The sequence below is a fragment of the Pteropus vampyrus genome, unplaced genomic scaffold (assembly GCF_000151845.1).
Source record: "Pteropus vampyrus isolate Shadow unplaced genomic scaffold, Pvam_2.0 Scaffold173, whole genome shotgun sequence".
Lineage (NCBI taxonomy): Eukaryota > Metazoa > Chordata > Mammalia > Chiroptera > Pteropodidae > Pteropus > Pteropus vampyrus.
Window position 1 is genome coordinate 1131756 of NW_011888954.1, and position 12216 is coordinate 1143971.

The window sequence follows — 12216 nt, forward strand, 5'->3', positions numbered from 1 at the left end:
TGTGACAGTATGTGAAGATAAGATCTTTCAAGAGGTAATCAAGTTAAAATGAGGTAATTAGAATGGGTGTTAATCCAATATGACTGGTGTCCTTATAAAAAGAGGAGATTTGGCACAGGTGGAAGACCACCATCTACAAGCCCAAGGAGAGAGGCCTCAGAAGAAGCCAGACCTGCGCACACCTTAATGTTGGACTTCTAGCTTCTGGAACTGTGAGAAATTTTTATTATTTAAGCACCCCCTTGAAAAAGAGGATTAACTATTTTCTGATTGTTTTTTATTGGACCTCTTTAAAAATCATTTATTCCCAAGTTTTGGCACCTTCCAAAAAGTTAAAAATAATTTACTCCTGAAAACAAAACACATATCACTGACCTGTTTGCTTAATATTAATTCAGTTGGCAGTAAGTGTTAGAAATAAGTGTTCCCATTTTATACATAAGAAAACTGACCCAGGGAGATTCAATGCTTTGGGCAGTATCCCATAGCTGACAAGTGGCATGACAGGGTTTCTCATCTAGGTCAGTCTGGTTCATCAGTCCATGCTCTTTGTACTGTAATACCCCTTCTCAAAGACCAGTCAACAGTATAATTGAATTAAAATCAAAATATGTTCAAAAGGCTGTGAATTCAGTTAAAATTGGATAAAATAAGTCTTAACATTTTTGAAGGCTTAAATGAATACTTCTTTAATCTATGCCTTCTAATACATCAGCCTCCAATAAACTCCATCGTCAGGATTTTTCACTTTTAATCCTAAACATGAATAAAGAAACTGCTCTCCCTGACCCCATCTGCATGTTTCACTTTTGGTTTTGATTTGTTTTTTAAGAAAAGTTCTTATGACCAGTCTTTTTATTATCATTGCCAAATATGGGTCTGAGTTGGAAACTTCTAGATCCTAAGCCTTTCAATCGTTTTAAAATTTATTATTCCTACTTTATTGTCTCAAATACTATTAAATGATATTTGGCTGTTATTTCAGAAGGAGTTGAAAAGAAAAAGGTATATAGATAAAAATATGGGAAATATTTACATGTGTTTGCTTTCTGAGATAAACCGTGAACAGTGAATGGCATGGTTTTCCTTCTATTGTTTGAATAACAGACACAAAGTTATAAGTATTTTGTCCTATTGAAATACATTAATACATTGTGAAACATGTTCATGATCTTTCAGAGCATTTAAACTCTGAAAAATACAGCGCTATGTGTGTCTTTCTATTTCTGGCCATACTTTTTTTCTGTGTTCTCTATGAAACTGTTAACCTGCACTCTGAAACTATTCTCTGAAAATATAAGGCATCATCAACTTAGCATTTTTATGTTATAAAACCAAAAAGACACTGTCATCTAGTGGCATTTAGTCAAGCAATTACTTTAAAGTCTGAATAGCTGTCAAGGAATACTATGACTGATGACCGATATTTAAAAATCTCCAATCAAACTAGACAATTAGTTCTAGTTCCAAAAATGTTCTCAAGCTCTATGCACATGCTTTTCCCCTTTATTTTGTATAACTTTCCTTCAGGTATCAACCTCACATACCATCAGAATGGTGGCGTATAACAACTCCGAAAGACAGGGAGAAGTGCCTGTCCTCTGTGCTCTGGTGTGTACTGTCTTTAGATCTATCATGACATGTCATACTGTATGGAAGTTGCTGTTTATTGTTTCCCAAGTGAAAGGATAAGATTGTTGAGAGGACTCTGGTTTATTTTTATAATTCCAATGTTTGTGATTGGGGCACAATATGCCCTCAGTAAATATTTGTTGAAATAGAAGAATGAAGAAAGTAGGAAATGATAAAAATAGCAGCCCTGATACCTGGGTCCCTATACTAGATAATTCAACATGTAAATATGGTCTGAGTATATTTAATAGTTGTATATTTTGTTTTGTATCTGTACATGTATTTAGCTTTTATTAGAACTGTTGAAGTTCACAGATGAGTTTTTACTGACTTTCAGTGACATATAAAAGTATCTAAGTCTGAGACTATAACTGCTTTTCTCTTGTTTTTTCATCTTCTCCCCCAGTTGCTGCTGAACTTGAATCTGGATCTTGTAGAACTTCTCTAGAATTTACTGTTGTGTTACTAGAAGTTGAATTTTAAAAATTTCTCAAATATGTGTACAGGTTTTAAAGAAAAACTGCATGATATTTAGAATTAGAGGATCTTCTTACTTATCATCCAACACCACTCACTACTCAAAAAACCTTTTTTTGTCGTTGTTCCTAAATTAGAGGATATTATGCAGGATGATCCGGAATCGGTTTGCTAGGGCATTCTGAGCCATCATTTTAGAATGTCAAGAATTGGTCAGTCCTCCTGGAGAAGATCCTAGGTCTTCTTTCTTCCTCCTCAGAGCCTTTCTTTTGGAGAATGGACTGACTCTCACCTCCATCCCCACCACCCTGCTGCTGCTCAAGGTTCAGTGCTAGTCTGGTCCTTTGAGAACAGCCACACTGGGCCCTTCCTTTCTGTCCTCCATCTCTTTGTCAGGTGCCACCAACTCAACCTGCAGAACTCAATAACCATTCCTCTGATTTTAAAGTTAATTGTGAAACATTTAAGTTTTGTGTTTATGTTCTCTGTTTTTTATGAATACACATAATCAAATTCCGCTAAACTTAAAACCTTTTTAAAACTTAAATCTTTGGACTTATCTATACATCTATACATTCCTCATTCATTAATTTATTTACTTTGCATAATAGGGTCCTAGCCAGACAAATCTCACCTCCAGAAGACTCCCCTGAACAACCAAGACAAACACTGTTCTAATCTTTTTACTATACATTGATTTTTAGTTTTTGTAAAATTGTAGTCATACTCTAATCTTTCCCTTACATGGAATCTTTGTATTGTATATTATGAATGAGCATAAACAGAGTGAAACCTTAGCAAGTCTGTGTACAAGTGTCACTGTTGTGAGCTTTCATACTATAAGAAATCCTGCTTAATTAAATGACTCTTGTTTGTGTTCTATAAATCCAAACAATTTGGTGAGGTTGTATATTAGTTAAAATACAGTTTGTCTGTAAGTGAAAGTAGGAAATTCAGGGCTAAGATGACTCCTGGAAGTGTCAGCTACTCCTGGGTGTGGTCTCCATTCCAAAGTTTATCTTAGAGTTCCATATGGCTGCTCAAGTTCCAGCCATTACATCCCAATTCTAGTTAGTAAAAAGGAGGAACAGGGAAGAAGGTCATGGCCTCTTTCCTTAAAAATACTTCTCTAAAAATGCATATATCACTTCTGCTTACATTTCATTGACCAGGGCTTAATCACATGGCCAGATCTACATTCAAGGGAAGCTGAGAAATTAGTTTTTATTACAGCTGAACATAAGCTGAGCAAAACTGAAATTCTATTAATATTGAAGAAGGGAGAAATGGATTTGGAAGCAATTAGCATTTTCTCACACAAGAACATGCTAGGTAATTTAGACAATACCCATTTAATTCATGTGTGGTATTCTTAAAACTTGTAAAAAAGGATATTTACAATCTTTTAAATGGTGGTGGTATTCTCATGTAACAAACTTTAAAATTAAAATTACTGTAGCGTTGTCTAGCAACTGTGAGTAAATATGAATTGACAAATCTAGCAGCACTGACTATTGAAAACAAATATGTGAAGGTCAATTTTGCTGAAGTTATTGATAAATGTGCAGAAGTTAAAGGCTAGAAAAACAAAGCTAATGCTATTCTTCAATACTTTGACAGACCCAATATATGATATAAGCTCCCCCTTTTTAAAAATGTTTAATGTAATTAAAGATATAAATCCATAACTTCCTTTTGTACTATATTTATCACATAATTTATCTTTTTTAACTGGCAGGATTATATGTGTAAAGTTTAATAAAAGAAATATCAGTGTGTTTCTTTTATGGCCATTATTATTTGTTTCATTTCATGTTACTAAAAATAATTTCATCATATGGGGGTTTCTTTTGTTTTTGTTTTTGTTTTTTTTTTTAATCTACTCTAGGTATGCCTCTGGAATAACTGACTCTGTAACAGATTGTTTAATTATTTTATTATTTTAAATGAAATGATAGAAATCATTATGGCAGTAACTTAGACTTGGATTGTCTAGATGGGCACTGTTTGAAGTTGGGGATCAAGGGAGGCTTTTTTTGGTAACTCTTATGTTGATATAATTTCAGAACTTGCACACGGGTCTCCTATACCCATTACTCATATTCACCAACTGTTTACACATTTACCCTTTGCTTTTTCATTCTCTCCTACTCCCTTTCTGTCTCTTCCCATGCACACAACACATACACACACCCTCTCATTTTAAGGATTATTTTTTTTGTACTGGCCCATAGTTATATGGCCTCAAACTGTTGCAAAGAAGATTGAAAAATGTTGTTTTTATTCTGGAAAGTCATATGCCCAGGTAAATAATTGCCCCCAAGGCACCCAGAAGTTAGAGGAGATGAGGCAGATCCAGGAGAGAATACTGAGAAGAGCAGCCACAGAAGTGAGAGGAAGCCAGGAGGGTGTGATATCGTGGAAGATAAGCATGCTAATGACAAGATGAGGATTTAGGATGGACACATATATAGCTGTGTGGAGGTTACTAGTGGCCTCGATAAGAGTTTCGGTATAGTGGTGGGTGGGCATGAAAGTTCCACTGGAGGAGAGAAATTGAGAAAATTAGATTACTTTTTTTTTTTTGAATTTTGTTTTAAAGGAAAGAAAAGATTGGGACGGTAACTGGAGGGAAAGTATTGTCAAGAGAATTTATTTTTTAAGAAGGGAGAAATAACAGTATGTTGATGAGAAAGATTAAGCTGAGAAGTAAAAAACTGATGCTGGTAGAGAGAGAGACTTTGTGGAATAATACCCCTGAATGGGCAAGAGAGGGTGGGATCTAGAACTTATGTGAAGGGTGGCCTTTGCCGGGAGCATAGATGATTCATCTGTAGTACCAAGAGAAATGGAGCAGCGGTAGGTAGTCTGTGATACTGGGAGCTTGTGGAAGTTCTCTGTAATTGCTTCTATTTTCTCAAGAAATAGGAAGCAGTTATCCACTGAGAAGATGAAGGAGGAGATTCAAGGTAATAGAATATATGAATTCATGTTTAAGAGAGTGGAAGAGTAAATGGACTAGGGAACAATTGATAATAACCTGGCAGTGTTGACTTCCCATGTGAAGTTTGTGATCATGAATTTAAAGTGGATAAGAGTCATAATAGAGGGACTATGGCTTTTCTCTAGTCACTTTTAGCCACTTTTGGGTGAAGAATTAAATTTTACCAGGCTTGCAGTTTTACCAAGGAAAGACTATGATGTGGGAAAGAGGTTAGGGAGTTGAGGGTTAATGAGAGTTTAAGATAAATTAGAAGAGCAGCCATTAGGAAGGGGTGAGGGCTGGTGAAAAGATTGTAGGATCAGTGAACTGATGGTCCAGTGTGGTAGATGGATTGGCTGGAGCCCGGGAAGCTAGAGAGAGCAAGGTGGAAAGGAGTTGGTGGGCAGAGAGTGGTATGCGGAAATTAAGATTATGGAGGTGGGACAGTTATTGCAATGATAAGGTATGGAACATGCCATGGGAGTGAGTGGCTGGTATAAGGAAGAGGCCAAGATCACTGAAGGGGGGGGCGGGGCATCCAGAAATGATATGTTTGGGTATAGGAGGGTCATCTATGTAAACCCTACATAATCTCATTGGATCAGGTCTCCTGTGCCCAAAGATGACTTAGGTTGTAAATCCAACTCCTCATTTACTGCCCAGTTCTTTAACTCAGTGTTCTTAGGAGAAAAAAATGGAGATAGCGATCGTTTCTACATCCTAGAGCTATTGGGAAGACTAAGTGAATTCATACATGAAGCACTTAGAACAGTATCTGCCATATAGTAAGTACACAACAAGCTTTCATTTTTGTTTACATATTTGACTAACAAATCTATTACTCTGGCTCAGACCTTTCTTCATACAGACTCATGAATGCTCTTTTATAACAAAAATCTTTGAAATGACGATTCTGCACCTCTCATTTCCCCTTTTCTCCTCTATTTACAAGTTTTTCCCTCCTATTAAAAATACTTTTAAAAAGTTACTAATGAACTTGATCTTGCCCAGTCCACTGGTCAATTTTCATTCTTCATCTTAAAGCATTTGACATGGCTTTGATCATTCTTGCTTCTAAAATCCTTATAAAAATTTGTTTCCAGGGCATCTTATCCTCCTGGGCTTTCATTCTGCCTCACCATTACCCCTTCTTAATCTCCTTTGCCAGATCCTCTGCCTCTTCCTGACCTCTAAGGGCTGGCACAGTTTGGAGCTGTTTTCTTCTCTGACTATACTTATACCCAATATGATTTGACCAGTCCCGCAGTTTGAAATAACACCTGTATGCTAGTGCATCCAAATTTACATCTCTAACTGTGATCTTCCCGTATATCCAACTTTCTACAGATAACTCTGTTTGGATGTCTGATAGGCACATCGTACTTAACTGTCCAAAACAGAACTCTTGATTTCCACTCCACCCAAAACTGTTTTCCCAATTCAGCTAATGGTATCACCATTCACTTATTTGCCCAGGCCTTAGTCATCCTTCACGCATATCTTTTTCTCACAATCAATCCATTTAGCAAGTCCTGTTGCCTATAACTTCAGATTGTATCTTCTCACTTTTTCTGCTTTCATGAAAATCTGACCCATCATTGTCCTTCTATCTTGTCCATCTGCTTTCATTCTTGCCTCTCTATAGTCTCCATCCAGATTCCAGGAGGCCTTTCAAAAATGTAGATCAGTTTATGTCATCCCAAATAACCTAAATGCAAATCTTACCTTGGCACTTCCTAGCTGTAAAAGCTTCAGAGTCTCCGCATAGCCTTGAAGGTAGTGTTTATTTCATCTTTCCTTCTAGGCAATAAGTTCTGTGTGGGATGAACGGTACCTGACATTTCTTGAATCAGAATGCAGAGATTTGGCGAAATATTATGGAGACAATAAAATTTGTCTATTTCATGTAGTAACATGGATAATAGGAAATCGCTGCTCCCAACATTACTTTTACATCATCATACCTGAATAAATTGTTATGTGTGTACGCGATATAGACTGGAGGTGCATAGGCAAAAATGGAAACAGTTGTTACAATCATGCAGTTATAAGTAAAAATTTCTTTTTAACATTTGTCCAATCATGCCATTAAAAAGAAAGCAAACTCAAACCTTTTCCTTCTTCCTTTTTTAAAGGAATGGACCCTGCCCCGCAGTGTACAATCAAGTTACCCCATATGCCCTCTCTCCCACCAGTACAAGTTAACTTTGGGCCCAGCAGGCTACCGTCCACAGGGTGGACCCGCCCAACGCAGTCTTGCGTCGTGAAGAGCCACTCCTTCGGCAATCTGCGCTCCCTCCGCCCCACTTCCTCCCTCTAGGCCCCGCCCCGCGCCGGTGCGCCTGCGCACAGGCGAACACGTGGCTGCCGCGGAGCCAGAGCAGCAATGGCGGCAGGCGGCGGCGTAGTTGCCGACCCCCTGTCTCCCGCGGGGGTTCCCTGCGCCTTCTCCCCGCAGAGCCAGGCCTACTTCGCTTTGGCGTCTGCCGACGGTCACCTGCGAGTGTGGGAGACAGCAAACAACCGGCTGCACCAAGAATATGTGCCTTCAGCACACCTCAGCGGTACCTGCACCTGCCTGGCCTGGGCGCCAGCTCGGCTGCAGGCCAAGGTAAAGCGAGAGGGACGGCAAGGGGCGGGTATCCGCCCAGGCTTGGCCTCGGCGTCCCCCAGACCCGACGGCGCGTGGCCCGACCTCGCGCGTGGCCCTCGGAGGCCCGGGGCGAGGAGGCACGGAGTGCGGCGGCGGCGCGTAGTGGGCCCATGCTGCCAGCCTCGTGCGCGGCCTGTCCACAGGGCAGCGAGAGCGGGCTCGGGCCAAACAGACTGGTGGTGGACCGGAGTCGTATCAGCGGGCTCTATGTGGTGTTTGCTCGGCGCCCCGCTTTTGCTGGTGCCGCCATGTTCGCCGAGGCCCGGGTCCCCCAGGGACAGCTACCTTCTGCTGGGCTTTGCTCATGCGCTCTTCAGAACCGTGGCTTTTGACAGAACCCCACTTTGGGGCTACACTACTCTTCTACCCCTTAACCCCTCACCGGCTTTGCCCTGGGTGATTGGGATCAACAAGTCTTGCTCCCTTGCTTCCGGACACCCCCACCCCCCACTCTTGGGTGCAGGCTCACCACGTGTTGTCTTCCACGTCCAGGACGTGGGACTCTATAAATTCTCGAATTTCCCAGGCTCATTTCCATTCTCAGCCTTTTGAACTTTTTGTTTTTTTAAACATCTGCCTCGACTCCTCTTTATACATCCTTTTCCCACCCAAGTCTGAAGTCTGCGTTAGGGTATGGTGGTAAAGTGAAGTAGTGGTTTAACTTAATAAATGAGTCTAGGTGAAGTTTGTCTTTAGATGGGGCACTGCCGAGTTTGGGAAGGCATTTTTCACTGTTAGGGGTTCATTTCAGGTAAGATAACGTTTACTGTTGAGTTGCTCATACATCTCTAACTTACACACACGTGGGAACTGCATTAAGCTATACTGCCTACGTTTGAATCGAGGCTTAGCTTCTAAATAGTAATTTTACCTCTAGTTCCCCATTTGTAAAATGGGATAGTAGTGCCCACCTCATAAAGTGGTCGTGAAGGTTAACGTTTAATAATGAATGCATAAAGCATTTGAAATAATTCTCGGTGCTTAAGTGGTACAAGTTTTACTAGTATCTTGTATTTGCAGGGTTAGCCTTGCAAGATAAAGACCAAATTTTTGTCATGTTTGGGAAGAAGAAACTGAGGCTCTAAAAAATTAAGCAACTTACAAAAATTTGAAAATGAGACCTGGACTAGAACTCAGGTATCGAGAGCTCAGTTCTCAATTATCTGCAACAAATTGTTGATATTAGCCTGGCAAATTTTTTTTGCCCACTTTGCTTTTCTCTTGACCTACAATCACATTGTATGCCTCAGGAATAAAACTTTTGCCTAGGCTTAAATTTTTCGTTAAAAGTCATCGTTTAGGATCATATGTAACACTCTAATACAATAGAAAAATATCTGGACTTTGTTTCATAACCAGGACTCAACTCCAACTTGCTTTTGTCACTTTGAGCAAGTTACTTTAATTGGGGGAGCCTCATTGAAAAATGAGAGTAGGGCTACATTAAAAAAATATATTATTACAGGTTTCTGTATCCTTTTACTTGAATGCTCTCATTTTAGCCACACAACTCAGTGAAATGCCCTGAAATTATTACATTTTTAAAAACTGAGGATCAGAACTAGGAAAGTTTAAATGACTTTAACAAAGCTTTAATAACTGATAAAGTAATTGTGATACTCTGATTCCTGGTTCAGAGTTTCATTACTTTACACTGAAACCTTAGACCTTGAATTGCAGAATTGAGAGCTGGGAGGAATGTAGAAACATCCAGAACTCATCATCTTGGTGATGTATCTTTTTAGAGCATCAGTTTTGCTTGAAAATTAGTGGGAGAAGCAGTTTTCTTGTATTAAAACTTGCATACATACTATGGTGTAAACCGAAAAGGTCATGTGATTTTTAAAGACAGAAAATGAAGAGTGATTTGTGGCAACTGCTTCCACCTCTGTTCCTGGGTCCCTGGGTTAGGATCTTTGCCACTTAAATTTTAACATGTTCTCATCTTAAATTCATTTATTTTACATCTGTGAGGCTGAAAGTATGAGGCATGAAAAGGGTTATTCTGAAGCACATGTTCTGGCATCTTGTTATGATCTTTGGTACTCAAATTTGGAATGGAGATGATGCCACCCATCTTTCAGGGTCCTTAGAGGATTAAAGGAGGCAGTTTATATGACCGTCGTAGTATGGCCTGACATGTAGTGAATGCTCAGTAAATGTTAGTTATTATTATTGAATGAATCAGTGAGTATTCCACATGGGCTCATTTTATCATTTACTGCTACATTCCTCAATATAAATCATTATGTAAGAGTATCTTGCATCTGGTTCAGTAATTGGCAGTTTGCCACCCTGGGACAAAGTTTGGTGACATTATCAATGGAGCAAAATGAGTTGGTGTTCTTTTTCTTAGATAACAGGAGTTAAAGTAGTAGTCCATAAATGCTTAGAAAAGTTAGGTTGCTACTTCTTGTTTTTGGTCACATGATGATTATAATACTTTAGGTTTATGACAAAATAGTTTTTAGAGGTTTTCATAGATATTACATAGATGAGCTTTCCATTTGGTTGATGGAGCCTGGGGGAAAAGGACCTCTAATGATGACAAAGTGTACAAGGAGACAGATTGATGGACTGTAGATGGATGCTATTTTTTGAGCTCCTCAGGTTTGTGTGTAAACTGAACCTGAGATGCTGTATGTTCAGCCAAAGCCACATTTAAGTGGCTTGAGCCACTTAGGAACGGAACTTGCCATTTCAGACCTCCCTTAAATCTCTCAAATTTTGCTCCTTTTCCTTCTCTAATTGCCAGAGAGCCCTGGAGAAACAGACCTTCTCACTATTGGCTACCAAAGTAAATGTGTTTATACTGCTTTGCTGTCACTGCAAAGCACACCCACACAGTTCAGTGCTTGTTAAATGAAGCACATGGAATTTCAGACATTGGACAGGGCAAGCACCGTAGCACTTAGGATGTTTCTAGGAAAAATCTGAGCTGAGTATCTTCACTCCCATCCCTTAGAAATGTAGCACAATTTAGTTGTGTCCCTGTACAGTGCTGTCTTAGGTCTTTCCAGTATTTAAACTTCAAAAGAAGATAAAGTTTGCAGATTAGATCCTGTTGGCAGATATAGAAGTTCCTGCGTATTAGAATTTAATTTTTTTAATGTAAATACTGTATGTAATTATATATAAAATACATGCATTTTGTTTACTGTGAATCCATGAAACATTTGCCAAGAAATGGCATAGAAGACTAATTGTAGAATGAAACTTCAAACTTTGGCATAATTTTTAATGTCTAGAGGTCACTGTTTTTCAAAAATAGGTTTTGATCCATTAGTGGATTGTGAAATAGATTTAGTGGATTGTGACGGCTTTAAAAAATGAATAGACAATATCAGAGTCTATTTTGCATAGCAAAAGATAAGTTTTTTGGTGAAACTTGTTTCAGTTATGTATATATATGTTCTTATTAGTGTGTATACTGGCTCTCCATGTAAACTGTTTTCTTACTCTGGAATCTCAGTGTAAAAAGTCATTGCTTAGTTGGTCAAATTCGGACTTCTCATTATTTGGATGTATGGTTTTCTCTGTCTCTTCGCATTTGTACTACACTTTGCTTTTATAAATCATGCACATGTGCCATTCAGGACTCACTCAGCCTTCTTATTGCCTTTTGGATCAAATGCTGATAAGCTTTCTTCAGACTGGTATTGCTTAGCTCAGTCACACTTTCATATTGGGAAAGACTAGTCTAAATAAAAAGTCTCATCCTCTTAGTCTTCATTCCTGGTATCTTCAGGAACTCAGATTTTCTAATCACAAATATATGAACTAAAATTTTTAGCCTACCTGTTCCAGTACTTTATATGGTTACATGTACAATTAATGTGCACATGATATAGCACTAGGCATATTAGAGGAAACAAGATGGTGTGACTAAAACAAAAAAGAAAGACAATTTAGATATACTGTGACTGTAGTGCAAAGCAGAGCATGAGTTGTGCTTTAAGAGTAAGAAGAGATTTTGTGGAGAAATGATATTTGAGGCAATCTTGAAGCATGAATAGATTTTTAACCAAGTGAAAATTGAGTTTAGTTAGGAAGAGGCCCACCCCTCCCAAGTGCAGGGAAACGCAAAGGCAAAACGGGAAAGCGTGTTGTGATTAGGAAGTGTAATGTAAGGATGGGATTGGAAATAAGGCTGGAAAAGGAAAAGGTGAGTTGAAGCAAATTGTGGATGCTTTTGAATGCCAGAGAGTTGTTATATGTTGATTTACTCTTTGGGGGAACCATTGAAGTTTTTATCACAGAAATAACAGGTTCATATTCAAAATGCCAATCAAGGTCCATCATAATCTGTAATCAGTAGTACTGAACTCTTGGTTTCACAAATATTTAATAATGGGGTAATAGTTAAAATATTAGAGTTCACTAAAAGGTACATTGGTTATATAAACTTCAGGTTCGGTTGATGTATCACCTGTTTGGACATGCTCATCCTACTGAATGGGAAGTTTTTTTT

The 12216-nt window shown here is 38.7% G+C and overlaps 1 protein-coding gene across 1 annotated transcript in view; it reads left to right on the forward strand.

Annotated features, from left to right (window-relative positions):
• The first annotated feature begins 7424 nt into the window (after positions 1 to 7424).
• Positions 7425 to 12216, forward strand: part of WDR43 (WD repeat domain 43) — a 35274-nt gene continuing 30482 nt past the window's right edge. The window contains exon 1 of the mRNA XM_023536959.1: positions 7425 to 8288. Within this exon, the coding sequence (XP_023392727.1) occupies positions 7479 to 8288 (810 nt within the window). The 5' untranslated portion in view covers positions 7425 to 7478. The remainder of the gene's footprint in view (positions 8289 to 12216) is intronic.